The 26,855-nt window shown below is 41.6% G+C and overlaps 3 protein-coding genes across 5 annotated transcripts; 2 read left to right on the plus strand and 1 right to left on the minus strand.

Moving 5' to 3' along the window:
- Positions 1-1,699: 1,699 nt before the first annotated feature.
- Positions 1,700-5,093, minus strand: LOC127048033 (uncharacterized). Its single transcript, XM_050947143.1, has 2 exons — positions 4,372-5,093; positions 1,700-4,151 (listed from the first exon to the last, which is right to left on the minus strand). The coding sequence occupies exons 1-2, from the start codon at positions 5,041-5,043 to the stop codon at positions 4,113-4,115; spliced, it is 711 nt and encodes a 236-aa protein (XP_050803100.1). The 5' UTR covers positions 5,044-5,093; the 3' UTR covers positions 1,700-4,112.
- Positions 5,094-8,359: 3,266 nt separating this feature from the next.
- Positions 8,360-13,982, plus strand: RIMOC1 (RAB7A interacting MON1-CCZ1 complex subunit 1). 3 transcript variants are annotated; one of them, XM_050947113.1, is made up of 6 exons: positions 8,360-8,384; positions 9,073-9,179; positions 9,628-9,774; positions 10,269-10,400; positions 11,441-11,552; positions 13,586-13,982. In XM_050947113.1, the coding sequence occupies exons 1-6, from the start codon at positions 8,375-8,377 to the stop codon at positions 13,870-13,872; spliced, it is 795 nt and encodes a 264-aa protein (XP_050803070.1). In that variant the 5' UTR covers positions 8,360-8,374; the 3' UTR covers positions 13,873-13,982. The 3 variants fall into 3 exon arrangements, with proteins under 3 accessions (XP_050803070.1, XP_050803071.1, XP_050803068.1); XM_050947114.1 differs by having other exon boundaries at positions 8,382-8,446; XM_050947111.1 differs by lacking the exon at positions 8,360-8,384 and adding an exon at positions 8,440-8,527.
- A 218-nt stretch (positions 13,983-14,200) lies between these two features.
- FBXO4 (F-box protein 4) lies at positions 14,201-26,003 on the plus strand. The gene is made up of 7 exons (XM_050947066.1): positions 14,201-15,187; positions 17,208-17,443; positions 18,836-19,056; positions 20,271-20,346; positions 20,886-21,064; positions 24,328-24,503; positions 25,188-26,003. Exons 1-7 carry the CDS (start codon positions 15,008-15,010, stop codon positions 25,275-25,277), a joined length of 1,158 nt encoding a protein of 385 aa, XP_050803023.1. The 5' UTR covers positions 14,201-15,007; the 3' UTR covers positions 25,278-26,003.
- The last annotated feature ends 852 nt before the right edge of the window (positions 26,004-26,855 follow it).

Consider the following 26,855-nt stretch of genomic DNA (forward strand, 5'->3'; position numbering starts at 1 on the left):
AATTAACCAGAAATCACTTGCTTTATATTTATTATGTCATAAGCCTACTAGTTTCCCAGTTATCCATACAGGCCTTCAGGAAAACAGGGTAGACAAGACTTGAACTTTTAATATGAAAAAACCAACAAAACTACCCCACTGCAATTAAATGAAAACCTTTCAAGCTCTCTTTTTATATAATAAAAATGGGCACAAATCCATTTCGCCCCATGTGCAGAATAGCAAATACAATTTTGTCTCATCTTTACCAGACTACCCTTTCCATCAAAGCTGATCATTGTTAGTCCCTTGAGTGGTCATTTAGGCCAGGTTTCATTGTGACATAGTAAGTAAGGGTTTATATAAAGTCGCAATACACATGGCTGTGTGAGCGTGTGTCAAGTTTTCAGAGAAGGCACAACACAAACAGGCCAGAATGTTTGAGAGGCTGACAAGGTGCTCAAAAATCAGGCTTGCAGGCTAAGCAAAGGTACAGTTCTCTTTGTCAGACAAGGCAAAACAAATGTTGGCTGTGGGTAATAACTATGTTTATTACTACCATATGCATTCTGAAAGGCTAGATGCCGTGCTTACTTTCTAATGAAAGAGGTGCTGGTGCTCAAGCAATTTTTTTTTATATTTAAAACAGATGCAGCAAACCCAGAGGTTCTGAGGCTAGACAAGGCTGCCTAGAGGATTCTGGGGGCCTCGGGCAAAGCAATTTTGGGGGGCCCTTCCATAAAAAAAACTTGCAATACTATAGAATACTATATTCTCGTGGGGGCCCCCGCAGGGTCTGGGGCCTGGGGCAAATTGCCCCACTTGCGCCCCCCTCTGGGCAGCCCTGGGTCTAGAAGTGCCAAGCCTAGAGGTGCCAGGGCTTAACCCTGGCACAAATGAAGCACTGGAACGTTGGATGTAATCTCATTCACTGTTAAGAGTTGATAGCGTTCACTGATCAGTGAGGAAGATACTCATAGACTCATAGACTCTAGGACTGGAAGGGACCTCGAGAGGTCATCGAGTCCAGTCCCCTGCCCTCATGGCAGGACCAAATACTGTCTAGACCATCCCTAATAGACATTTATCTAACCTACTCTTAAATATCTCCAGAGATGGAGATTCCACAGCTTCCCTAGGCAATCTATTCCAGTGTTTAGCTACCCTGACAGTTAGGAACTTTTTCCTAATGTCCAACCTAAATCTCCCTTGCTGCAGTTTAAGCCCATTGCTTCTTGTTCTATCATTGGAGGCTAAGGTGAACAAGTTTTCTCCCTCCTCCTGATGACACCCTTTTAGATACCTGAAAACTGCTATCATGTCCCCTCTCAGTCTTCTCTTTTCCAAACTAAACAAACCCAATTCCTTCAGCCTTCCTTCATAGGTCATGTTCTCAAGACCTTTAATCATTCTTGTTGCTCTTCTCTGGACCCTCTCCAATTTCTCCACATCTTTCTTGAAATGCGGTGCCCAGAACTGGACACAATACTCCAGTTGAGGCCTAACCAGCGCAGAGTAAAGCGGAAGAATGACTTCTCGTGTCTTGTTTACAACACACCTGTTAATGCATCCCAGAATCATGTTTGCTTTTTTTGCAACAGTATCACACTGTTGACTCATATTAAGCTTGTGGTCCACTATGACCCCTAGATCTCTTTCTGCCATACTCCTTCCTAGACAGTCTCTTCCCATTCTGTATGTGTGATTGTTCCTTCCTAAGTGGAGCACTTTGCATTTATCTTTATTGAACTTCATCCTGTTTACCTCAGACCATTTCTCCAATTTGTCCAGATCATTTTGAATTTTGACCCTGTCCTCCAAAGCAGTTGCAATCCCTCCCAGTTTGGTATCGTCCGCAAACTTAATAAGCGTACTTTCTATGCCAACATCTAAATCGTTGATGAAGATATTGAACAGAACCGGTCCCAAAACAGACCCCTGCGGAACCCCACTTGTTATACCTTTCCAGCAGGATTGGAAGCCATTAACAACTACTCTCTGAGTACGGTTATCCAGCCAGTTATGCACCCACCTTATAGTAGCCCCATCTAAATTGTACTTTCCTAGTTTATCTATAAGAATATCATGCGAGACTGTATCAAATGCCTTACTAAAGTCTAGGTATATCACATCCACCGCTTCTCCCTTATCCACAAGGCTCGTTATCCTATCAAAGAACGCTATCAGATTAGTTTGACACGATTTGTTCTTTACAAATCCATGCTGGCTATTCCCTATCACCTTACCACCTTCCAAGTGTTTGCAGATGATTTCTTTGATTACCTGCTCCATTATCTTCCCTGGCACAGAAGTTAAACTAACTGGTCTGTAGTTTCCTGGGTTGTTTTTATTTCCCTTTTTATAGATGGGCACTATATTTGCCCCCTTCCAGTCTTCTGGAATCTCCCCCGTCTCCCATGATTTCCCAAAGATAATAGCTAGAGGCTCAGATACCTCTTCTATTAACTCCTTGAGTATTCTAGGATGCATTTCATCAGGCCCTGGTGACTTGCAGGCATCTAACTTTTCTAAGTGATTTTTTACTTGCTCTTTCCTTATTTTCTCTTCTAAACCTACCCTCTTCCCGTAAGCATTCACTACACTAGACATTCCTTCAGACTTCTCAGTGAAGACCGAAACAAAGAAGTCATTAAGCATCTCTGCCATTTCCAAGTCTCCCGTTACTGTTTCCCCCTCCTCATTGAGCAGTGGGCCTACCCTGTCCTTAGTCTTCCTCTTGCTTCTAATGTATTGATAAAAAGTCTTCTTGTTTCCCTTTATTCCCATAGCTAGTTTGAGTTCATTTTGTGCCTTTGCTTTTCTAATCTTGCCTCTGCATTCCTGTGTTATTTGCCTATATTAATCCTTCGTGATCTGACCTAGTTTCCATTTTTTATATGACACCTTTTTATTTTGTAGGTCACGCAAGATCTCAAGGGTAAGCCAAGGTGGTCTTTTGCCACATTTTCTATCTTTCCTAACCATCGGAATAACTTGCTTTTGGGCCCTTAATAGCGTCCCTTTGAAAAACTGCCAACTTTCCTCAGTTGTTTTTCCCCTCAGTCTTAATTCCCATGGGACCTTGCCTATCAGCTCTCTGAGCTTACCAAAATCCGCCTTCCTGAAATCCATTGTCTCTATTCTGCTGTACTCCCTTCTACCCTTCCTTAGAATTGCAAATTCTATGATTTCATGATCACTTTCACCCAAGCTTCCTTCTACTTTCAAATTCTCAACAAGTTCCTCCCTATTTGTTAAAATCAAGTCTAGAACAGCTTCCCCCCTAGTAGCTTTTTCAACTTTCTGAAATAAAAAGTTGTCTGCAATGCAGTCCAGGAACTTATTGGATAGTCTGTGCCCCGCGGTGTTATTTTCCCAACATATATCTGGATAGTTGAAGTCCCCCATCACCACCAAATCTTGGGCTTTGGATGATTTTGTTAGTTGTTTGAAAAAAAGCCTCATCCACCTCTTCCGCCTGATTAGGTGGCCTGTAGTAGACTCCCAGCACGACGTCACCCGTGTTTTTTACCCCTTTTAGCCTAACCCAGAGACTCTCCACCCTTCCGTCTCCTATGTCCATCTCCACCTCAGTCCAAGTGTGTACATTTTTAATATATAAGGCAACACCTCCTCCCTTTTTCCCCTGTCTATCCTTCCTGAGCAAACTATACCCATCCACACCAACATTCCAGTCGTGTGTATTATCCCACCAAGTTTCAGTAATGCCAATAATGTCATAGTTGTATTTATTTATTAGCACTTCCAGTTCTTCCTGCTTATTACCCATACTTCTTGCATTTGTATATAGGCATCTAAGATACTGGTTTGATCTTGCCTCCCGGCTTTGCCCTGACCCTCCTTCCTCTCTGCCATTATAGCCCGTGCTCCCTCCTGTTTCCAACCCATCTCCCAGGTCTTGTTCCCCACTTACCTGTGGGCTTTGCTCACCTGTCCCCGTCGAACCTAGTTTAAAGCCCTCCTTACTAGGTTAGCCAGTCTGTGCGCAAATAAGGCCTTTCCCCTCTTCGAAAGGCGAACGCCATCTGTTCCTAGCAGTCCTTCCTCAAATAGCATCCCGTGGTCGAGGAAGCCAAAGCCCTCCTGGCGACACCATCTTCGCAGCCAGGCATTCACCTCCACGATGCATCTGTCTCTGCCCGGACCCCTACCTTCAACAAGAAGAATCAAAGAGAATACCAACTGCGCTCCAAACTCCTTAACCCGTACTCCCAGAGCCCTGTAGTCACTCTTGATCTGCTCAGTGTCACACCTCGCAGTATCATTTGTGCCCACATGGATGAGTAGCATGAGGTAGTAGTCAGAAGGCCGGATAATCCTCGACAATGCCTCTGTAACATCTCGGATACGGGCCCCTGGCAGGCAGCATACCTCCCGGGATGAACGGTCAGGGCGACAGATGGGTGTCTCCGTCCCCCTCAGCAGAGAGTCTCCAACCACCACTACCCTACATTTCTTATCAGTGGTGGCAGCAGACCTCCCAGCCTTAGGGGTACGAGGCTTCACCCCCTTAACTGTTGGGGGTGATTTCTTCTCTCCTGTATCAAGAAGAGCATAATGGTTATCTTTTACCACAGCAGGAGGGTTTGCAGCAGCGGTGGAGCACTGCCTGCTGCTAGAAGTAACCAGCTGGCTGTGTCCACCCTGAGCCTCCTCCTCCACTGGTGTGTCAGATACACCCTGAGGCATCTCTTCCTCCACTGGAGTGTCGGTAGTCCTGTCAACTGGGACAGCACCATCAGCTGTCTCCACATGGATACTGTCCAGGAATTGCTCATGGATATGGATGTTCCTCAGCCTAGCCACCTTCTCCTGTAGCTCTCCCACCTGCTGCCTGAGAGATTCCACCAGTAGGCACCTTTCACATTGGATGCCACCCCCAGCCTGGATATCAGTAAGTGGAAATAGCAAATTACAGTCTTTGCAAGCCCACACCAGAATCTGGGTAAAAGCATCCATGCTTTGGTACTCTGTCTGGCTACAGGCGCAGGTGGAGGAGACAGAAGCAGTGCTGGCACAGGTGTTGCGGGTCCTCCTCACCATTGTAAGCCTCCCTCTGTCAAACTCTCTCAAATTCCCGTCTACAGCTCCCTGTCCGCTCTGCTCTGCTGTAAACAGAAAGGTTGAGACAATACAGTCACAGTTTGGGGTTAAAATCAACCAATGTGGGCACAAACAACCAAGATCTAAACCAGAAATGGGAGCAGATCTCTTACCACCTAAACAGGTGCTCTCTTCTCCCCTTTCCAAATCTGACTACCCATTCTCAGAAAGGGGTCCTGAAGAGCTCCCTCAGCAGAATAATGGAGGGGTGCCTTAAAGGTACAAGACACAAACTATTATATTTCATTCCAAAGACAATATTCTCTGGTCTCACGTATGGCTATGATGTCATGAAAATTCTGGTATTAATATACATGTTTCTTAAATGCTGACCTCCACTAGTATTCTGGATGTGGTTTATAGATGGAATAACCAGGCCTTACTTTGGGGAGGAAATAATTTAAAAACCTATTTATAAAACAGACCAATGTTCTTCCTTAACATAAAAAAGATAAATGTCAATACATACACAACTAAAATATTGAATGTTACTTCAAAGTACCCAGGCCTCCAAAAGTGGCTTAACAGGGGTTTTCTTGTAGATTTTGCTTTTTTGTTTTGTTTTGAATTTAAAACCAATCCTTGCTCTACTTGAGAATTTGTAAGCAAAGCAGATACTGTACATGATTAACAGTAAAAAAAAAAAGAAAAAGGTGTCTGGGAGCGGAGTGTCTGGTTTCTCAGGTGTCTGTGAGAGGAGTGCCTGTTTTCTGATTGTAAGATAAGAATAAATCACATTTCTGCTTTGTAAAAAAAATATCCTAATGGAGCACTGATTGGTTGATAAAATAAACATATTAGTAGACTCTAGAAAGTAGACCTTTCTGATGCCAAGGTAAAATGATGGTTTTAGTTCAATTGTTCCTTGAAACGTGACTTTAAATAAAAAAGACAGAACACTCAGTTCATCCCATATTAGACATAAAATATAAATCTGTGCATTATCTTGTTCATGTAAATTCTAAACCCCAAATTTAAAAAAAAAAATTTCTTTAAAAGATAATCCACTTCAGATATAAAAAGTGACATTTTCTCCCTGAACATTCTGTGTAGTGACAGTCCCACCTTCCTAGAAGCTTTGCTATACTCCAAAGGGAAAACTGTGCTTCCAAAAGCTGATTCTTGCAAATTTCATTCTAAAGTAGCAACGGTTTACAGAAAACTCAGTAAGAGGATATCCATTGCCTTCTGGGCTAGGTAACTCCTATAGGATACAGATGCTGCTTCAGAGTAGGGAGTTGTAAATCAGCTGAACAAGCAAATGAAATAGGGTCTGCATTTTCTTACTCTAGTTCAGTCTACCTCCGCCCCAGCAAGGGTTGCCAACATTGTATTTAAAAAATAAGGGACTGTTTTCTTAGCACCCCCACCTCACCCCTCCTCCAATATTACTATTCTTAATAATAATTAATAAGCAACACTCACATTTGCTGGGGGTATTTCTTGATGTTTTTGCAGCATTCAGCAACTCCCAATCTTTTTGTACATAGATAAAAAATAAGGGGCATCCCTTGTAATGAGGGACTGTGAGTTTTGATATTTTCAGGGTACCTTCTAGGACTCCCTTTTTAGAGCTGGTATTCTCCTTCCAGAGGACCAAAGTCTCCAATTCCATCTGGAAACTGATCTTGCTAATACAATTTAGAAGGAAAGGATAGAATGCTATGGTCCCTTATCTCCTTATACTAAATCAATTTATGTTAGGATACTTATCTTATAGTTAAAGGCACAACAAAAAAAATTCAAAAACAGACTTCAATGAGAAACTGCAGAACTGGAATTAATTTGCAAACTGGACAGCATCAAATTAGGCCTGAATAAAGACTGGGAGTGGCTGGGTCACTACAAAAAGTAATTTCCCCATTGTTGATATTCACCCCTTCTTGTCAACTGTTGAGAATAGGCCACTTCCACTTTGACTGAATTGGCTCTTTAGCACTGCCCCCCCCCCCTTGGTACAGCAACTCCCATCTTTTTATGTGCTGTAATATATATACTGCTTACTGTATTTTTCACTCTATGCATCTGATGAGGTGTGTTTTAGCCCATGAAAGCTTGTGCCCAAATAAACTTGTTAGTGTCTAAGGTGACACAAGGACTCCTCGTTCTTGCTGGGTTTTTTTAGAAATACAGTTATACCAATGAAACATGATGGTAACAATCTAAGGTGTGCTAGCATCTTGTTGTTGGGGGCAGCCTCTGCAAAGCTTCTGAGGGTCATCACCTGCAGGTAGTAATTCAGGTTGGATAGGAACCAAGATATGGAAAAGCAACAGCATGTATCCTAAACAAGTATACATGTAGATTTATTTTTATTTAATTTTCAGTTTTATCAAGTGGGCCCCAATATTAAAATTTTATCCCTCGGAATCAGCAGTGAAGCAGTTGGAATTGGGGCAATGCTCAGCTTAAAATCTGAAATATTCTGCCTTTTAGTCATTCTGCCTTCAGGTTAAGTCAACGTTGCTTACGATTATTTTAATGCCAAGAACTATTTTACATCAAGTCTGGACTGCATCCTGATTTATAAACAATTAACTGATTCTAGTGGAGATGCTCCTCAAAGGCCTTGAAGCTGCACAGTGGGAAGGAGAGCAGCATTTAAGTGTGGATTATAGGAGTCAGTGGAAGATATTCACCCACCTCCTCAGCATCCCTGTTCCTCTCTGTAGGATTTTTGTTTGTTTACATTCAATCTCCTCTAGTGAATAAAAACTTTCCAAACGTGACCCAGCTGCTGTGCCACCTCTGAGACATCAGCTGCCCCCTTTGGACTCATGTGTTTTACTATGAAACATTTTGCCTTTGACCCCCGAGAAACGAGACAATTCTACCAAGCTGGGTATGGCTCTGCCACTCACACCCGCCCCAGCCCTGGCCCAAGCCTAAACCCTACCTCCCAGGGCCAGCCCCTTTTGGGGGGGAACACGGGACGCACCTAGCAACGACCTGACGCCACCCCAGCTGCTGGGGGAGGGGGCGGGAGAACGACCAGTCCTGCCGTGGGTAAGAAAGAGGGGCAGGGCAGAGAACAAGGGGTTAAACCCCGTTCACGCAGGGGGCGGCGCCCTGCCCAGAGAGCGACCAAAGAGTCTCGCAAAGGGGAAAGGACTGAAAGTGACGTCGTGACATACGCGCTCCCTATGGCACATGCGCAGAGACTGTTCCCCCGAGCGCTTAGTTGGCTGGTCGCGTCACCCCCATGACAGCGCATGCGTTGTCCCCGCTGGGCCGTCCCCCGTGTCACGTGATTTTGGCGGCGGGGTCGGCGATGAGGTCAGGTGAGAAGGCGGGTCGAGTCACGTGATCGTGGAGGTGGTTGTGGCGGTAGCTGTAATGGCTGGTGCGCCGGTGGTTGCGCTGCGACAGCGGCTGGCGGGGTTGGGGCGGAGGCTGGAACGGCTGAGAGGAGCGGGCGGCGATGGTGAGCGGGGGCAGCTGATGTGACGGCGCTCGGCCTCCGGTCCCATGTACAGCCGAGCCCTGCAGAGACGGCAGCTCCGTCCGTGGGGCAGCCTAGCGAGAGCGCTGTATCGGGTTCCTCATGTTCCCTCCGAGCCTCCGCCTGCTGTCACTGTGGCACGGGCCCATCTAGGCCAGAGACTCTTTCCAGTAACAGCAGGATTTTAGTCTGTAGCCTTTTCGTAAAGCATCAGACTGTGAACGTAAAAAATTGGGGGTTCAAACTTTGGTACAAAAGCAGTCCACTCTCAGAAAAGCGCGCCTCTGGCTTGTTTCAGGATTTTACTACTCAGCTGTTTGAGGGAACTAAAACTAAACGTTTTAGAGGGTAGGTTTTCCCTGTACTGAGCCAGTGTTTCTGTCACTGCAGATATTGTCATGATGGATGCAAACGTGTAATGATAAAGTCAGGCAAGCCAGGCTGCTGAAAGACACTGAGGCTGATTGTAGGTTATTGCCAGACGTTTTTCTGTCTTTCTAAGGTCTTTTTCCCCCACCCTCTTACAGATGCTTTTTTAGTAAAGGGTGCTATTTCTCTGGAGAAGCTGAAAGATCTTTGTAAAGAAGATAAAGAAACTGTAAATCCTTCAAATCTTCTGCAGCTTTATACACAGGTATGGTATTTAAATGAGATATGCTTTAAGAAACAGATTTATAATTAAAATTAAAGAAAAGGTGGCATAGCATGAAAAGATTCCTCAATGTTCTTAGATACCTGTAGTGTATTTTGCGGTAGTTGCAAGCATTTTCTGAAAATTCAGGTCACCTTATGCTTTGGATCAGAGACAAGCCAGAATTAATGGGAGTTGCACCAGTGTTAGATGAGGACAACATTGATTCCTGTGTCTATTATGTAGACTGAAATTATTGTAAGAATTTTAACTTTGTGATTTGTGAACTCTGGAGTGAGTTTTTCTAAATTAAATGTTGTTACAAAATAATTAACTTTAAAATCATAACATTAACAAGCTCATATTTTACTATATATAATGTTTAATGAATTTGTTCAATGTTTTGTTTTATTGTATGTTTTTATGCCTTATGTGTCTTCCCTCTTTATAGACAGTCTTAGACATCACATATTTTGAGGAGAACCAACTTGCAGATGAAGATTTTCCAGAAGATTCTTCCTCACAGAGAGTTAAAGAACTTATCAGTATTCTTTCAGATCCAGAGATTCTAGTTAAAGAAAGCAACGTGCATCAAGATGTGAGTACTGAATTATGGCAAATGACCTTATTTCAAGTGGTTGGGGGTTTTAATAGAGAATGACACTTATTTTTAATTTTGATGGGTAAACCACAAAATATTCTGAGATCTCTTCAAAAAGGTTCTGATTCTTATCTATCTATTATGCAAGACACTGCATTTAGCCCTATGGAGTGGAAACCCATCAACTTCATGAAAAAATTCGTACAGATACTAGTCTCTAAGGTGCTACAAGTACTCCTGTTCTTTTTGTGTATAAGCACTGATTCTTGAATGATGGTCCATAGACTGTTTTTAGAACAGCTCACTAGACTCTCACAGTGGTGGTTCTTGCTAGTTGTAGTTCAATCCAGAACTCACTTAGTTTCAAGAGACCTTTTTGGCTGCCTAACCTAAAAACAATAAACTCTGTGCCCTTTGCAGTTCTCATGTATTTCTTTGACTTCCTGGGGCTAAAACAACAGTTTTGGTTCAGCTTTTGAATTTTATTTCAGCTAATTGGTGTTCTTGGTGCAGAATTGTTAGAATGTCTGTCCTGGAGACGAGGAGCTCTACTCTACATGTATTGTCACACTGTAAAAGAGAGAGGATGCTGGCTAACAGAAAACACTGACTTGTTTAAAAAGGTAAAGCCCCTTTTCTTCACAAGCAGACATTTTAAAATTTGTTGTAATTCTAACAAGCTGGTGATCATGGGATAACTGTGATCCTCAGACAAGCTGTTTGCTTTGAGGTAGATTGGAGTTGTTGACAAAATCACAACAGCCACGAAATATATTAGATGTTTAAATCTATTCACAGTTTTCTCTTCTGTCATTGGACTGGCTCAGTTTGGATCACAGTTGGAAGCTTGGAGTAAAATTTTCAGAAGCACCTAAGTGACTTAGGACTTGTCTACATGGGAAAATTTAACCAGTTATGCTGCTATAGTTATACTGATATAAACCCCCTTGTGGATATTTTTTTCAGTTTTCTTGAATCACTTCCAAATGTTTTTCTTTTTCTTTTTTTTAAATATAAAAAAGGCGCTCTTAAATGTAATAACTGTATTGTTGAAATTTAAACTTTAATTTATAATGATATCTTTTCCATGTAGATGGACCCTTAGGATACTAAATCCTATTGATTTTTTTTGAGATTTAAGGACAAATGCATATATTGCACTTAAAAATAGGATTTAGGCTCCTAAATCACTTAAGCACTTTTGAAAATTTTACCCTTTTGACACTGTCTACTTCAAAAGTTTTAAATAAATTATTTTATCTGTTCAGCAGCCATTTGAAAAGTTACCTGAAAATACTTCTGTTATGTTACCAATTAGTACATTATATTTAAAATTTCAGCTCAAATTAATTTAATCTCCCTAAAATAGCAATTTTAAAGTACTTACCTAAAATCATGAATATATCAATCTAATATGGTTTATGTTGCATATCTGAACACAGGAAGATGAAAAAAGTTAATTTCATGGATTTGTGACTCTCCGTAAATTAAAAAATTACTTTTGCCTTTAAATTATATTCATCTTATTGTTTTTCCTTCACATAAGTTTTTGGGAAATACTTAATTTAAAATAATTCTGACTAGAATTGATTACATTGCAGTTGATCTAATTTGTTGGATGCTGTCCTAACACTTCTGTATTTTCTGTGTAATTTATATTCAGTGTCTTAATGATGGAATCCATTACTTACTGAAGATGCTAAGGTTTAGATACTCTCCTTGGCTAAATGATGTCTCATTTCAGGATACAGACACAGCTAGACTGCTCAGTGAAGGTAAATTGTTCTTCTCCTGTTCCCTGTCCTTTATAAGATCCTCTACCACATATTTTGAACATGACTCACATTCAAATTTTGTCCCCTTTTAAGAACAAAAGATCATAGAAACAGGCAAGACTAGTGGACCCAACAAATTGTCCTCTTTTCCTATTCTGAATTGTGGATGGGGGAGGTGGGGTGGGAAGGGAAGAGAGAATAAGACAATTAGCTAAACTATAAATTCATCTCAGGAAAATGGATAGCTGAATGATCTAGTTATGGGGTACAAAGCCTTTGACATCTAGGTCATTGGTTCAAATTCTGGTGCAGATCATCAGTGCCCGAAAGTTATTAGCATCTGAAGACAGTTTGGTGCCAGTATGTTTTATGATCTGTCCAGTTCTCAGTAGGCAAGTGTCAGCAGCACAAAACTCACCATAATTGGTACTAAGTGGTACCTTGCTGGCAGTCTCTGCAGTCATGCCTAGGATTAAATGGACATAGTCGATTAACTGTGTTCACAGTGCTAGAGATCGTACTTCCAGAACTGGGTTGAGTCACATTAGGTAGAGTTGCGACATTTTTACTGTCACTGCCTATGCTGTACCTGTTCTACGGCTATATATATCACTATTGTTATTAATGCTTTTTATCTGAGGATCTTAAAGTACTTTAAAAAAGGTGATTTCAGAGTAGGAGCTGTGTTAGTCTGTATCCGCAAAAAGAACAGGAGTACTTGTGGCACCTTAGAGGTGAACAAATTTATTTGAGCATAAGCTTTCGTGGGCTAAAACCCACTTCATCGGATGCATGCAGTGGAAAATACAGTAGGAAGTTATATATCCACTATAAAAAAAAAAAAATTCTGTACTGCTGGTAATTGTTCACCTTAACTGATCACTCTCGTTAGTGTGTGTATGGCAACACCCGTTGTTTCATGTGTTGTGTGTGTGTGTGTGTATATATGTGAGTGTGTGTGTGTGTGTGTGTGTATGTATGTATGTGTATGTGTATATATAATATATAAAAAAATACATACACACACACACACACTCATATATATCTTCCTACTATATTTTCCACTGCATGCATCTGATGAAGTGGGCTGTAGCCCACGAAATCTTATGCTCAAATAAATGTGTTAGCCTCTATGGTGCCACAAGTACTCCTGTTTTTTAAAAAAAACTGTGTTTAGCTTCACCCCTCCCACACACACTCAAAAAAGCACCATCTGTATATAACATTTTAGTCAAATGTTTAAAAAATACAGAGTCACTATTCAACAAATTCTTTTGAGGTGGCACTGTACATTTATATAAATTATGAAAATTGAAGCACCCACTGGTTAAATGAATTAAACAAATTCAAATAGGAAGTGTTTTGGAGTTGGGATTAAGACAATCACCGGGGCTTTTAATCTAGCCTTGTCATAAGTATACAATTCACTTTTTATAAAGTAAGAAGAGTTAATAGGACTTATAGTCAATTGTCTCTTCGCTTCTTTAGTAATGTTTTTTCTTCATAAAACGCCATGGATATCTACAGTATGGCACTGTCCAAATACCAAGGCTACTAATACTACTGGGGAGCTGCTTTTTAAACACGGTGCTGCTGAGGAAGTGCAGAAAAGTTTGTTTACCTACTATATTTTTAAAAATCCTTTGCCTCCGTAGTGACATTATGTATTTTTATAAACCATTGCAATAAACACTATTTGTCTGAAAATTGTACATAGCAAAGTCAGTATTAAAACCCCCTCTTCTACTGGAAGACAGAGTGGACAAAGTAATGAATTAGAACTTAAACTTGGAGTCTTTTTGCGGCTTTGCCACTGGCCTACTGGGTGACCTTGCGCAAATTACTTCACTTCTCTGTGCTTTCTTATATTCTTCCGTAAAATGAGGATAATTATATTTACTGCCTTTTGTAAAATTCTTGATCTGTTGAAAAGCACTAAGTTAATGATTATTAATTTGTTAAACAGAATAAGGAGGGGGGGAAATAGGTGTGTCATGTCACCTGGTATCTTGAATTCTAAACTGTTTTTACAGGTATATTTAGTGATACCCATGTTCTGGCCATGATGTATATTGGAGAAATGTGTTACTGGGGACTGAAGCACTGTGGAGAAGAAAAGCCTGGAACCCATGAAATAAATTCTGAATCTAATACTGAACTGTATTGCAGCTTACATAGTGCAGTGCTGGATTTCCGAGATGTAGGAGAAAAGATGTTAATGAAATATGTAGCTCTGTGTGAGGGACTCTTGAAAGGACAAGACTGGAATACAGCAAATGCAAAACTAATCTTGGACTACTTCAAGAAATTCCAGAGCTAGCTTAATGAACCCATTGCTGTTATCCATTCTTTACAAGAAAGTTGCAATATATGAAGAACACAAGTAGAAAGGTCAACATTAAACTGAGCCAAAACACTATTCAAAACTCAGTAATATGACTGTTTTTCTTGTGCTATTGGAAATGTTACACCTACAATTCTGAAAGCTGCTGTTTAGAATTACTATTTATTTGGTTAAAAACAATTTACAGTCTAGTGAGCCTCCAATCAGGCCAACTGCCTGCCTTCTCAGTATTAAATTCGTAAGAGGGTGGGTGCATGGCATGCGGCATACACACTCTCTCGGTGCTGAATGGTGGAGTAGAGTGTGTGTGTGTGTCATAGAACTGCTGGTTGTATAAAGTGCTGAGGAGAACACAGCTGCTCTTCAGTCATGGATAACTATGATAGTGGAGAAAACTGTTGTTTATGGTGCGGATTTTTGTCATGTGTACAGCGGTGACTCACTATTACATCAGAGGTGAACAGTGAAAGTGAGAGTCTATTATGGCTTTAGGTACTGTGGTTAAAATCTAAATGTCCCTCTCCTCGTACAGAGCGTAGGTAAAAGCCCTGTCTAGTCCTGGGGAGCAGGTCTGAGGTTGTTTCTAAAGAAGCCCTGAGCTCAGTTCCAGCCTTTCCTGCTGTAGGGCTGCCTTATCCAGCTGCTCCAAGTCTCAGGCCCATGTTAACAGCGGAGCAGCTTTCCCCGTTGCGCCAAGGACGCGCGCAGCTGAGCTGCGGCTGGACTCCAATTATCGTTCCGTGGGCTGCCGCGAAGGACGGGATCAGACACGCTGCAGCGGCTAGGCTGAGCCCGGGGCTGGCTGCTGTGCTACCGCGGGAGGTCCCGAGTTTCCTCCTGCCCTGGACGGCAGGGGCGCGTGGGGCCCCTGGCAGCGGGTGGCCTCTGCCTGGGGCGCCGTGCGAAGCAGCCCGGCACCGCAGCTGGGAGGCGGCCGGGGCGAGGCGGGGGTTTTCGGTGACCCGGTAGCGCTCCCCTCTCCACTCCCGCTCCCTGCAGGCCGGACAGTCACCCAGCGAGCTGGAGGCCGGGATCTCCAGGGCCTGGCACCACCTGCCGAGAGCGAGCAGCGCCCCGGGGGCTCGCTCGGCCGCAGCCGGTGGGCGAGGCAATGGCAGCGGGCAACGCCGGGCACTGGGGCCGCCTGGAGTCCGTCCTGCGCAGCAGCCTCCGCCTCCTCCGGGACAGGCGGGCCCAGGGGCCGGGGCAGGCGGCGGCCGCGGCCACAGAGCGGTCGAGCAGTGGCATCCAGGAGGCTTGCGAAGAGGTTTGCGCCCTGCAGGCGCTGCCGGTGAGTGACCCGGTTCCTGCCGCCCGGACCAGCCATCTGCCTCCCCACGACTCTAACCCGCCCAACCCGTGTTCTCCTCTCCGGACCACTCCAGCCATCCGGTTCCCAGCCTGTTGGCAGCACTTGGGTGCTCCCATAAATCAAAGGCACGATCATGTTATTCTGGCTTACCCTCAGAAATCACCACCGGGGGCTCTGGCTGATACTAAAAGGCTTTTTTTCACAGGGGTTCCCAACTCATTTTTTGGTGGCCTCACAATGTGGCCACCAACTCTTGCTAGTGGCCGTACTCACACGTTTTCCTAAAACACTTAATAACTTTAGGAAAAACAAATAAATATGCACGTATACATGTCCAACTCACTGTAATTTATGTATGGCTCTTTTGCAGAGTCAGTAATAAATATAATGCTGTGAAAAGTAATATTTCTATGTTTGTTAATATCACTTTTCACAGCAAGTCCTGGCAAATTAAGGGGGGCAGGGAGGATGGATGTGGGGCTGGGGGAGGCCAGAGGCTATGGATGTGGAGGGGGGCCCACCACTGCGTGGATGGGGCTGAGGGTCGGCACCTGGGGTTGGGCTGGCATCCGCTGTTGTGCGGCCAGGGCTGAGGATCGGGGGGTCAGCACCCAGAGCCAGCACCTGCTGCTGTGAGACCGGGGGCACGGGTTGGGACCCAGGGTCAGCACTTGGGGTCCATGCCCACTGCCACACAACTGGGGTTGGCATTAGCATCTAGGGCCAGCACCGTCCGGGGTTAGTGCCCACTGCCTTGTGATCAAGGCTGGGGATTGGCACGTGTGGCCAGCACCTGCAAGAGCCCAGGGTTGACATCCAGGAGCAGCATCTGGGGTCAGCAACCAGGGCTCGGAGTAAGAGTGTGGGGCCGGAGTTGGCCCCTCAGACCACCAGCCACTGCTGGGGTTGGCACTTGGGGTCCACATCTGCTGCTATGTGGCCAGGGCTAGGGGTCAGCATCCAGAGCCAGCAAACCGCCGGAGCCCAAGGCCGGGGATCTGAACCCAGGGCCAGCACCCAGGGCTGGGAGTCTGCACCCGGGGCTGGCAACCACTGGAGCCCAGGGTTGGTGCCCAGGGTCAGCGACCACAGCTGGGGATCAGAGTGTGCTGCCAGGGATCCGCACCTGAGGCCTGCGGCTGCCCCTGGGGTTGGTGCTGTGTGGCAAGAGCCGGGGATCGGAGCCTGCGGCTGCGCAGCCAGGAGTTGGAGCCTGAAGACTTGTGACAAGGCCAGGGCTGAGGGGCCAGAGCTGGGGATCAGGGCATGAAACTCTGTGGTTAGAGCTGGGTGTTTGCACCTGAAGGCCCATGGCTGCAGCAGATGGTGTGCAGCCAGGCTCCCTATATCCCCACCCCAGGGCTAAATCATGAGCCCAACTAAGCCACTCTTCCCCCCTCAGATAGAGAACTCACCTTGCTCCTTCAGCTTGCTCCCCACCTGTCTCCAGAGATGGTGCAGGGTGGCACATCCAGGAGCAACAGGGAGGGAGGAAAAGGGTCTATGCTTCCCCCTCCGCCCCCAGTCACCGCCTAGGAGCCTGTTGTGGCCACAGGGAAACTCTCTGGTGGCCTCATGCAGCCACAGTGACCAAATTTGAGAAACACTTATTATAGCAGATGAAGGCATAACAAGATTCAGTGGCTGGAAACTGAAATCATTAAAATTCAACCTGAAGAGAAAGTGCACATTTTTTAACAATGAGGGTAATGGATCATTTGGAGTCTAAATCCAGATTTAACATATTTCTAAAAACTATGCTCTTATTCAGCCACAAATTGTTGGACTAGATGCAGGAATTGTGGCGAAACTATGGCCTGTGTTATGCAGGAAGTCAAGCATGGTCCCTTTTTGACTTAATAATGTAGTGACCTGTTTCATGTTTATACTTTTGCATGTGAAGTAATATTACTTTTGCTTTTATTTTTCCCTCCTAAGCTCTTCTATTTGCATTAGTGAGGTCCTCAGTCATTAAAACTGCTTTTTTTAATGTTTTCAGATTGATGTGCAGTTATACATTATGTCATTTCTCTCACCTCAAGACCTGTGCCATTTGGGAAGCACAAATCAGTACTGGAGTTTAACTGTGCGGGATCCATTGTTGTGGCGATATTTTCTCTTGCGGGATCTCCCTTCTTGGTCTTCTGTTGACTGGAAATCACTTCCAGATGTGGAAATCTTTAAGAAGTCATTTTCTGAGTTAAATGATAATGCACTGTATGACTACATGACAATGTAAGTATTTTACGTTTCTCCAATGTGTATAAAGCAGCATAACTCACCCCAAATCCAGATTTTAAAACCACAACTCTGCTGGTCTAATTGCAGGAAAATATTACTTGACTTTTGAAGTGATTTTACAGATAAAATGCATTTCTGGTTCCTTGAAAGGAAGTTTCTAATTATGTAATAATTCTCTCAGTTCTTTCTATTTGCAATATTAGTACATTCCTATTTAATTCCAAAGGATTTCAAAGCATTTTGCAAATGATACACATGCAATGCCACAGAAATGCAGTCACTTCAGAATGGGAGTTAGAGAACCAGCCACACAAAAAGCGTGGTGGGGGAGGAGGTGGAAACATTTTTGTCCAGAAGACAAGCAGACGCCTACTCTTACCAAAAGTACTATATAGAGCAAATGAGATTTTGGTTTTTAAAGTCTTATCTGACAGACTCAGGCACAATAAATTGCATGAAAAATCTATCTATACATTCAGTCAACTACATTAAAAGAATATCAATGTTGCAAAGTCAAACACTCATCAAATAAACCAGAGGTCCTTTGGAAAAAAATAATTCACGTAATAAGCATAATAATGCATATGCACAAAGGGACTGAATTAAGGTTGTCGAGGCAACCTTAATTTTGGCATTTCCTAACTTTTGCATCTTGACTTTGGAACTTCAATGTTCTTTTAACGTAGCTTTTTTTTTTTTTTGGATACAACTTCCCAATTTAAAAAAAGTGGAGAAAAAATCTGTTACATGGAACAATATTGGCAATAGTTGGTGTTCTCCAATATGTGGATCAGCCACTAGAGAGGAATGAGACACATGCTTTGCCAGTGCTGTGCTTTCACAATTTGCTGACAACAGGAATGTAGATGCTCAGGATTCCCAGGATCAATTCTAGGTTCTGTGTTCAAGAGGGCACAGACCCTTATATCGGCATACTCCTAGCCTGTTCTTGTTCTCCTTTCTTTTATCCACCTCCTGGCTCCTGCCTCTCTCCCACTCTGCTATTGTTCAACTCCTTGCTTCTGCCCTCTTCCCCCTGCACATCTATGTACATTCCCCTATCCCCCGCCTCTGCAGCTGTCCACCCACCCTCTCTTCTGGTGCTCCCCATCCTCTGGCACTTGCATCCCCCTGCTCTTCTGAGTACCAATCCAGTGCTTTAACCACAAAAACGTTTCTCACTGAACCGAGAATTCTGATTCTCACTTCTGATTTATTTACATAGGCTACATAACAACTATCAGTTAACAACTCTGTCACTCATTGATATGAATCAGCAACCTACAAGTCACAAGTAAAATACATTTGGGATATAATTTGGTTGACAGTAATTAATATCTCCTCTGTATTTTGTGTTTAATTTCTAATTATATCTATTTTACCCAGATACAAAAAGAGCTGTCCTCCGAGTAGACACTTGAAATCAAGCCGTCCCACATACGGAGCTCTGACTACCTTCCTTGTACAATCACTGATCACGCAAGCAGAACCTCGCTTTGCCCTTTTTGGACCAGGTTTAGAAGAGTTGGATGAATCTTTGGTGCGAAGAATGATGACTTGCCCAGAAATTTTGCCTGTAGCTGGCTTACCTCAAAGACAAATCCATGGTAATAGTCAGTTGTTCCTTTAAAAACATGTTCTACAAGAGAAAAGGTGCTTTTTGTACCTCCCTTTAAAATGAATATTAGTTTTATAGACTGTATTATACAGGAGATCAGACTAGATGATTGCAAAGACCCCTTTTGGCCTTAGGATCTATGAATTTATACTAAAACCGAATTTTTTTCCTCTCTATGGCTGATTAAAGGAATAAAATGCCTTTGTAGAACAATAAACATTTGGGGTAAAATCTTTCTACATTGAAGTCAGTGGGAAAACTCACATTGAAATTAATGGTGTTTGTCTGTGTCTGTGTGTCAGTCAAGAATTTATCCTGGGGTTTTGGACCAGAACTTAAAATCAAACATGCTGTTGATCATGGATTAGTCTTGAGTTCAATTTTCTTTAGCTTACATTAATACTATGTCCTTTTTTCTAAATTACTTTTGCTTGATTGCCTACACTTTATACAAAAAAAGGAAAAGTGGATGAAGGACCCCATTTCCTACTATAATATCCTACTTAAATCTAAGTTATATATGAGATTGGTAATAAAATGCCTTTATTAAAAAGAACAGTGAGCTAGGAAAATGTAGGAAGTTGTTAAATGATTAATCAACAGTATTTTACATAAAATACAGTTCTAAATATCTGCAGTTTCCCCTCACTCTAAACCAGAGTTAAAAAACTCAAAAATTATTTGATTCGGAGCCACTGAGATTGATTTATTCATAACTGAATTGGAATAATGAAGTTGTGGTCACAGGCGGCATATGCAAATATGCATTTTTAGTGCTGTTTTCCTGCTGTCATATGTCACACTTGCTGCATCTTCTTTTAAATAAGGTGTAAGGCATTTTGGATAGAACTTAATATGTGATTTAAGAACAGGAAGCACAGTAGAGCTTGATCCTGATTGGGGTCTAAATGCTTCTGCAGTACAAATTTTAAATAACTTATTTAGGTACTTGAAATAATTCCGAGTGCGATCCAATTTTTTATAGCAATACTGAATTAAATTACCAGCATCTCAATGTGATCAATTTAGTGTGTGTCTAAAGTCACATTCTGATGCAATGAATATATATTTTTTGTAATATAGAGACACACTTGATTAAATGTGTCCAATTTATAATCCCTATGGATTTTTAAGCCTCTGGCTTTAGCTGTCTTCAGCAACTGAATATTTTTATATCCTAAATTCATTTTGTTCCTCTTGTAGGGATTGGATCAGGAGTCAGTTTTCAATTTAATAGCCATCGAATTTTCAATATTCTGACATTGTATTCAACTACCAGGTAAGGCTTGTTCTCTGAGGGGAGGAGGAAAAAAAAAGCTGCATGTTCTCAGTTATTTCAGCTTTTTTTCCTGGTCTCAACCACTAATGTAATTTGGATATCACAGTACTTGATTGTTTCTGGGAATCAGGTGGATGGACATCTCCTGTAAATTACATCAATTGCTGCTGCCACTCACAAATTGTGTGGCAGAAGGTAGGCCTAGTTTTTTAAACCTGGCCCAAAGAATCTTTGATCAGCATGAGTATGTGTGTGTGTGTAATGCATAAAGAACAGTGCCTTTCCTTTTTGTTTGTCTAACTTTATTCTTGAAATTTATAAGCATGAACCTACCCATTTGTGCATGTTAGTATGGATCTTGCAAAACTGGTTAACTATGCATGCAAATTATAAAAAGTTGTTTCAGGGATGAAACTGTTCTGCATGTTTTGGCCATTCCCCTCTCCCCTCTTTGTGGAGTACCCTCCCCTTTTCCATTCTCCTTCCAAATTAGTCTGGATAATTTTGTTAAATATTTAGGGTGTTTTCGTATTTTTCAGCATGGAAAGGAAGAGAGCAAGAACAGAGCAAACTGTTACAGTCAATAAGATGTTTTACCAAGAAAACAGCAGAGGGGGGAATCAACAAGCAGTACAGTACAATGTAATTGCTCAAGTTAAAAAGGTGTGCGAAGTAGTTGATGGATTCATCTATGTTGCTAATGCGGAAGCTCATAAAAGTAAGGAATGTTTATTTTAACTATGTTGACTCATGTTTTGTGGATGATTGAGATGCTGCTAGTACATGAGAATACATATATACTTTGAAGGCCAAATTCTGATCTTATTATTCACCTTCAGAACTGCAGAGAAGGATACTAATCAATATGAGTAAGAATTATGGTCCAAATGAAGTCATTGTGGTTTCAGGACAATTCTTACTAATGATTGACTACTGAATCTGCTATATAACTTGAGAAAATTAATTTTACAAGGACACTACTAAGCAGGTTGTATGCAGTTTTGCTACAGTATAAAAGCAGGGTGTGGTCAGTTATTCCTTTGGTGTAAATAATTTTTTGGTATGGATTCTTAATAATCTGAGGTAAAGATCAGAGCAAATGAGATGGGCATTTAAAAATGTCAAATGGAAAGCTTCAGTTTTGTTAATGGCTTTCTTGTTTAAGGAGACTAAGTAAAGTCATCTTATTCATGTCTGAATACTAGTGACATCATAGCAGAATTTTTTGGAAGCCTTTGTGATCCATCACTAACTTTGTGCACACAGCAGCAGACTTCCCTGTGATCTGCCACACACCATCTGTCCTTCTGCTCATTGGTCATTGTCTACTACGGTGACCCACCACCATTCCTTCCATGATAACTTTCTCAAGGATATTTCCATTTCTATGCCAAATGTGACCAAAGTGTATGTTTGCACCAGTTGATTTCCAAGAGCAGAATCCAGTTCTCTCCAGTAATATTTCTAACCTAAGCATGCATTGTCTTCTCCATCCAGGGGATATGCAAGAGTCTTTTCCAGCACCACATCTCTTCTTTTTTCTTCTTGTCAGCTGTATTAGTTTTCCAAGATTCATATCTATAAGTTGCTATGGAAAAAATTAAGCTTTTCAGCAATCTAACAGTAATACATTTTGAGATACCATGTTTTTTCCACAGTTTCATAAGGGAGGCCTTGCTGAGGAAGCCTTCCCTAGTTGTCTTCAGATTTCTTTGGAGTAGCCTCCTTGGTTGAATATGTATGATCCCAGATAATTAAATTCAACTATTGCCTCTACAGCTTCACTGCTGATCATGATGTTTGCTTGCATCCTGTTGTTATTGATCATGTCAACGTACGTGAATTTCCTTTTTGCCACATTAAGGAATAGTCCATGTTCCTCACTAACTGTTTTTACAGACGCCAACATTTATTGCATTGCATCGATTGGTTTCACCAAAGAAGTGTCCAGCAATGGAAGTCCCAGTTCCTTCCACCTTATCAAAATTTTCCAGGGCTTGTCTCATGATAAATTCTGCATATACATTGAAAAGACCTGGGGACAGAATACACTCATGTCTCAGACTCTCCCCAATGGAAAACCACTTGCTGTTGCCCCCTGCTGTTCACACCATAGTCTGTTGTGAACAGTGGAGACTCACAGTGACTTCAGTGAGATGCTTTGGAGTACTCTACGAAACGTATTATCAATGAGAGATTATACTCCCTACATCTTTCATTATATGACGGATATTTGCAATTTGATCACATGTACCTCGCCTCTCTCTGAAACCAGCTTGTTGTGATGCTACTTCTGCTTCTGTCAATTGCTGCACGCAATCCTGAATTACGCAGAGCAATTCTTTAATTGTGTGTGAAATCGGGGAGATGGTTTGATAGTTAGTGCACTCTGTTATATCCCCTTTCTTTGTAAAGGCAGAACGATTCCTTTCGTCCAGTCTTCCCACCAATTTCAAGTCACCCATACATCATTGCCAATTTTCCCCCTGAGAACAATACCATGGTCACCAATTACTTTTAGTAATTCTGCTGGTACATTATTTACCACTGCTTCTTTTCCAAATTTCATTTTCATAACAACATGCACCATTTCTTCTCAGAGGATTGATGCCTCTGGCTCCATACTCTCTTTTCTGTCATCCTGCATTGTAAGTGGCTCTGATGAGACATACAGGTTGGCACTGTAATCGGAATCACCTTCAGTAAGAACTGTGCCATCATGATCTTTTATAATGCTTGGTCATGGGGAAAACTTTTTATAAAGAAATCTGACCACTGTGAATATACCTTTTTATATTATTAGTCTCTTTATTATTCTCAAATTCCTCACATTTTGCCCTGATATATTCACTTTTGTCTAGTGTGCCTTTGACTCTATGTGCTCAGTTCCTTGTATTCTCTCCAGTGTTCTTCAGTTTCCAATCCAGTCTTTCATCCTGTCATTTTTTCATTGTCTCAAACATCTTCTCCATTAACCATGGTGTGGTCCAACTCTGACTTTTCAGAATGTGTGCTTAGATGGCTTTGAGTATGATAGTCTTCATTTTATCCCAGAGTTCATTTGGGTTGTTTCTTCTCTTTAAGGAGCCTGTCCTTTATCAAATGGTTGGTAAAGACTCTCCAGTGTCTCCTAATGTACGCACTGAAATATCTCATTAGTTTATCATACGTCTAGCACTGCACTGAAACAGAGTTCTGCTATCTAAAGTTCTTTCCTTGCTTATTTTCATATAATGATGGTATAACTCTCCTTCTTTGACCTAGTCTTAGAATCATAGACTATTAGGGTTGGAAGGGACCTCAGGAGGTCATCTAGTCCAACCCCCTGCTCCAAGCAGGACCAATCCCCAGATTTTTACCCCAGTTCCCTTAATGGCCCCCTCAGGGATTGAACTCACAACCCTGGGTTTAGTAGGCCAATGCTCAAACCCCTGAGCTATCCCTCCCCCCTTAAACAATGGTGTGTGTTTTGATTTACCAGTCCATTAATGAGAAGTTGAATCAAACAGATTACCTGTTGATTTTTAAAATGTGTTTCAGTTGGGAGTATTTAAACATTTAGGATTGTTTCTAGCATCTAATTTTATTTGCAGAAGATGTAGAACTATAATGAAGAAACATGTCTTGAATATCTTTTTAATACTGAAGGTCTGTTTATGTTTTGTTTCTTCAGCCTTCAGCCATGCTAGATTGTCTTCATAATAATTGCCTTTTAAAAGGAGGAAAAAGTCAGATCAGGAAGGGAGAGATGGAAGGAAGAGGAAGGTGGGGCAACTCACTGCCCCAACTGTCTCTGTGGAAGTTAGGAAAATAGCCTATTGTGACTTTGGTTATTGTCGCTTGGAAGGTAGTCCAGTAACTACAATGATGTGTATCCTCCTAAGAACCAAGATAGAAGAAAATGTGATAAAGATGAGATTGATTATATGTAGTGGGGTTTTTATATATAGTCTAATACTCATATTTCAAACTGTTTTCTAGAACATGACCGTCAAGATGAATTTGCTCGTATTTTGGCAATGATAGATCCAACTCTTGGGCCTCCAAACAGACCTGTACTGATTTTATCCTGCACCTCTGAAGTTGGCATTAAAAGAATCCCCTGTGTTCACATGGCACATCAACTGCAATTAAATCTGCTAAGCCAACCATGGATGGTATCTTCACTTCTTAAAATATTTGTTTTCTTTTTACTCATCCTCTTTATATTGTCTCATGAGTGAGTAGTAATGTTTGAAGTGGACTTTAAATTAAATGTTATTGGCACACTGTAGTTAAAAGAGAACTGCCAGGCATAAAAGCCTAAATACAGATTTTAGATAAAATATTTTCCTTTGCCTTCATAAGGATAATGTTGGAAAGCTTTGTGTATTTTTAAAACATACCACTGTTATTTAGAAAGCTACATAATTTGAATGAAAATATACTATAAATTATAGAATTCATAATCTATGTTGAATCTAAAGTTTGAAACTTTGTTCCCCCAAGAGTTTTATAAAAAGGAATTTCAAATAACCTGTGATTCCAGCTGATACTGTTAAGGAAGCAAGATGTCACAAAACAGCTGAGGGAGGATTAAGAGAGAACTCTGTAGGAAATCAATAATGTACAGTTTTCCTAATGGCTCTCTTTATTCGTCCTCTGAACAATACTGTTTCCTTTCCCCTAATTTACTCTAAGAAATATGGTCTGTTTAAGGGACCCGGAAGCCAGTGATAAAACAGGCATATTTGACAATACTTGTATTTTTAAGAACAAATATGGAATGTTAATCTAGTATCTATACACCCAATATGTATATCCATATACCACATTAACATCTACCACTGTTGGTTTTACAGGTGCAAGACACTGTAGCTGCTACTTTAAGTGGACTGTTAAATGGAATTCAGTGGATACTGGGAGAAGTTGAATGTAAAAATGCGCAATGATCAAACTTGCTTAGTCATAGTATATAGACTTTGTCATTTGCAAAGAGTATGAAGTGAACATTTCGCCCTGATGTTGTACTGACCGATAAGAGATTTAAAAGGCAGCCCTCTGTGATTGCAAATATTTTAATAATCAACATTCTTCCAAATATAGACTTGAATTATAACTGAAAGCAAGTTTGACTGGATATCAACATTTGACAAAGAAAGGGGTTTGACTTTTTTTTTTTAATTTGGGGCCTTTATCATGCTTTTCATTCTCAGCATATTCTATAATATAAAACATTCTGCAAAGATTTATCCCTGATTAGCTTAATGCCAGAACAACCCTCTCACGTAGGTGTACGTCATGCCAGATTTATGAAGCATACTACATGGAGATCCCTGATGACATAGGCAGCCATCTCCTATATAGTGTGTATTCCTTAAATGGCCAACAAGAGAAGAGACATGCCTTGTACCACAATGTGCACATAACTGATCACCTACTGTGTCAGGTCTCCCAAAAGGGGCACATCATATTTGATATTTGTTCCAGACACTGATCCCAGACTAGCTCCCGAAAAGGAAAAAATAATTCTCTCTAGCACCATTGTTTAGGGAAAAGAGGTAAACATAAAGGGGAATCATAAAGCTTAGATCAAAATTTTTAAAAATGAACATTTGATTGACGTTTTTCCTATGTGTTCTTCATGACATTAATAAAGCTTAGCTGTGTCTGCTTGCTGCTGCAGTAATATTATCTTGAATTTCACATCCATCTGTCACCATGGGAACAAATGTCCTATTTCTTCATTAGAACATCCTGACATTATCTACTAGGCTCTCTCAACTGGCAAACCTTCATACAAATACTTTGGCAGCTAGTAAATATATGAAATATAAATGTTTTGCACTTTCTGTGGAGCTGAAATATTTTTATAAAATGGAAAAAATATTCCTAGAATTGGAATTAAAGTTTACATATTGCAGTGTGCTAGGGAACTAAATGGGCTCTTTCCCCTACTTCAAGCTAGTAGTTCCCGCTCTCTCTTTGTTGCTTTCCAATGAATTATTGGATGGATACCTACAAACTTTTCCTTGGCTTTTGTTGGTTCTCTGGGTATTTATTTTTTAATCTTCTTGGTTCTTTTACTCTATATTTTTTTTTCTCTCACTTATCTCAGTAAAACCTTCCTACTAACCAGAAAAGTACTTGCAGCTCTGAGGATGGTGGCATGGGCCATACATAGATCAAAGGGCCGTTCTGGGGAGCTGGGCCTGATGTGTTTTCATGGAACTAAGGGCTGTGGGAGTAAAGAGAAACTTGAGCCTGCAGCCCTGTATGTGTGAGTAGCTCCCAGAGCTGGCTGCAAGAGGGGCTACTATGGGATCAGAGCAGGAAGACAGGCAGTTTTCATGGAGCCAGTCGTCTCTGCTTTACCTCCATCCATGGCACTTGGATACTACAGTGGTGAGGGTCATACAAGTACCTAATGTGGTGGAAGCCCATAGTGTTCATTATAGTGTTATAATTCTGTATTCATAGGCGTAACATAGACACCTTGTCTATCTTTGACATAGATATATTTGTTGTGA

The sequence above is a fragment of the Gopherus flavomarginatus genome, chromosome 3 (assembly GCF_025201925.1).
Source record: "Gopherus flavomarginatus isolate rGopFla2 chromosome 3, rGopFla2.mat.asm, whole genome shotgun sequence".
NCBI lineage: Eukaryota > Metazoa > Chordata > Testudines > Testudinidae > Gopherus > Gopherus flavomarginatus.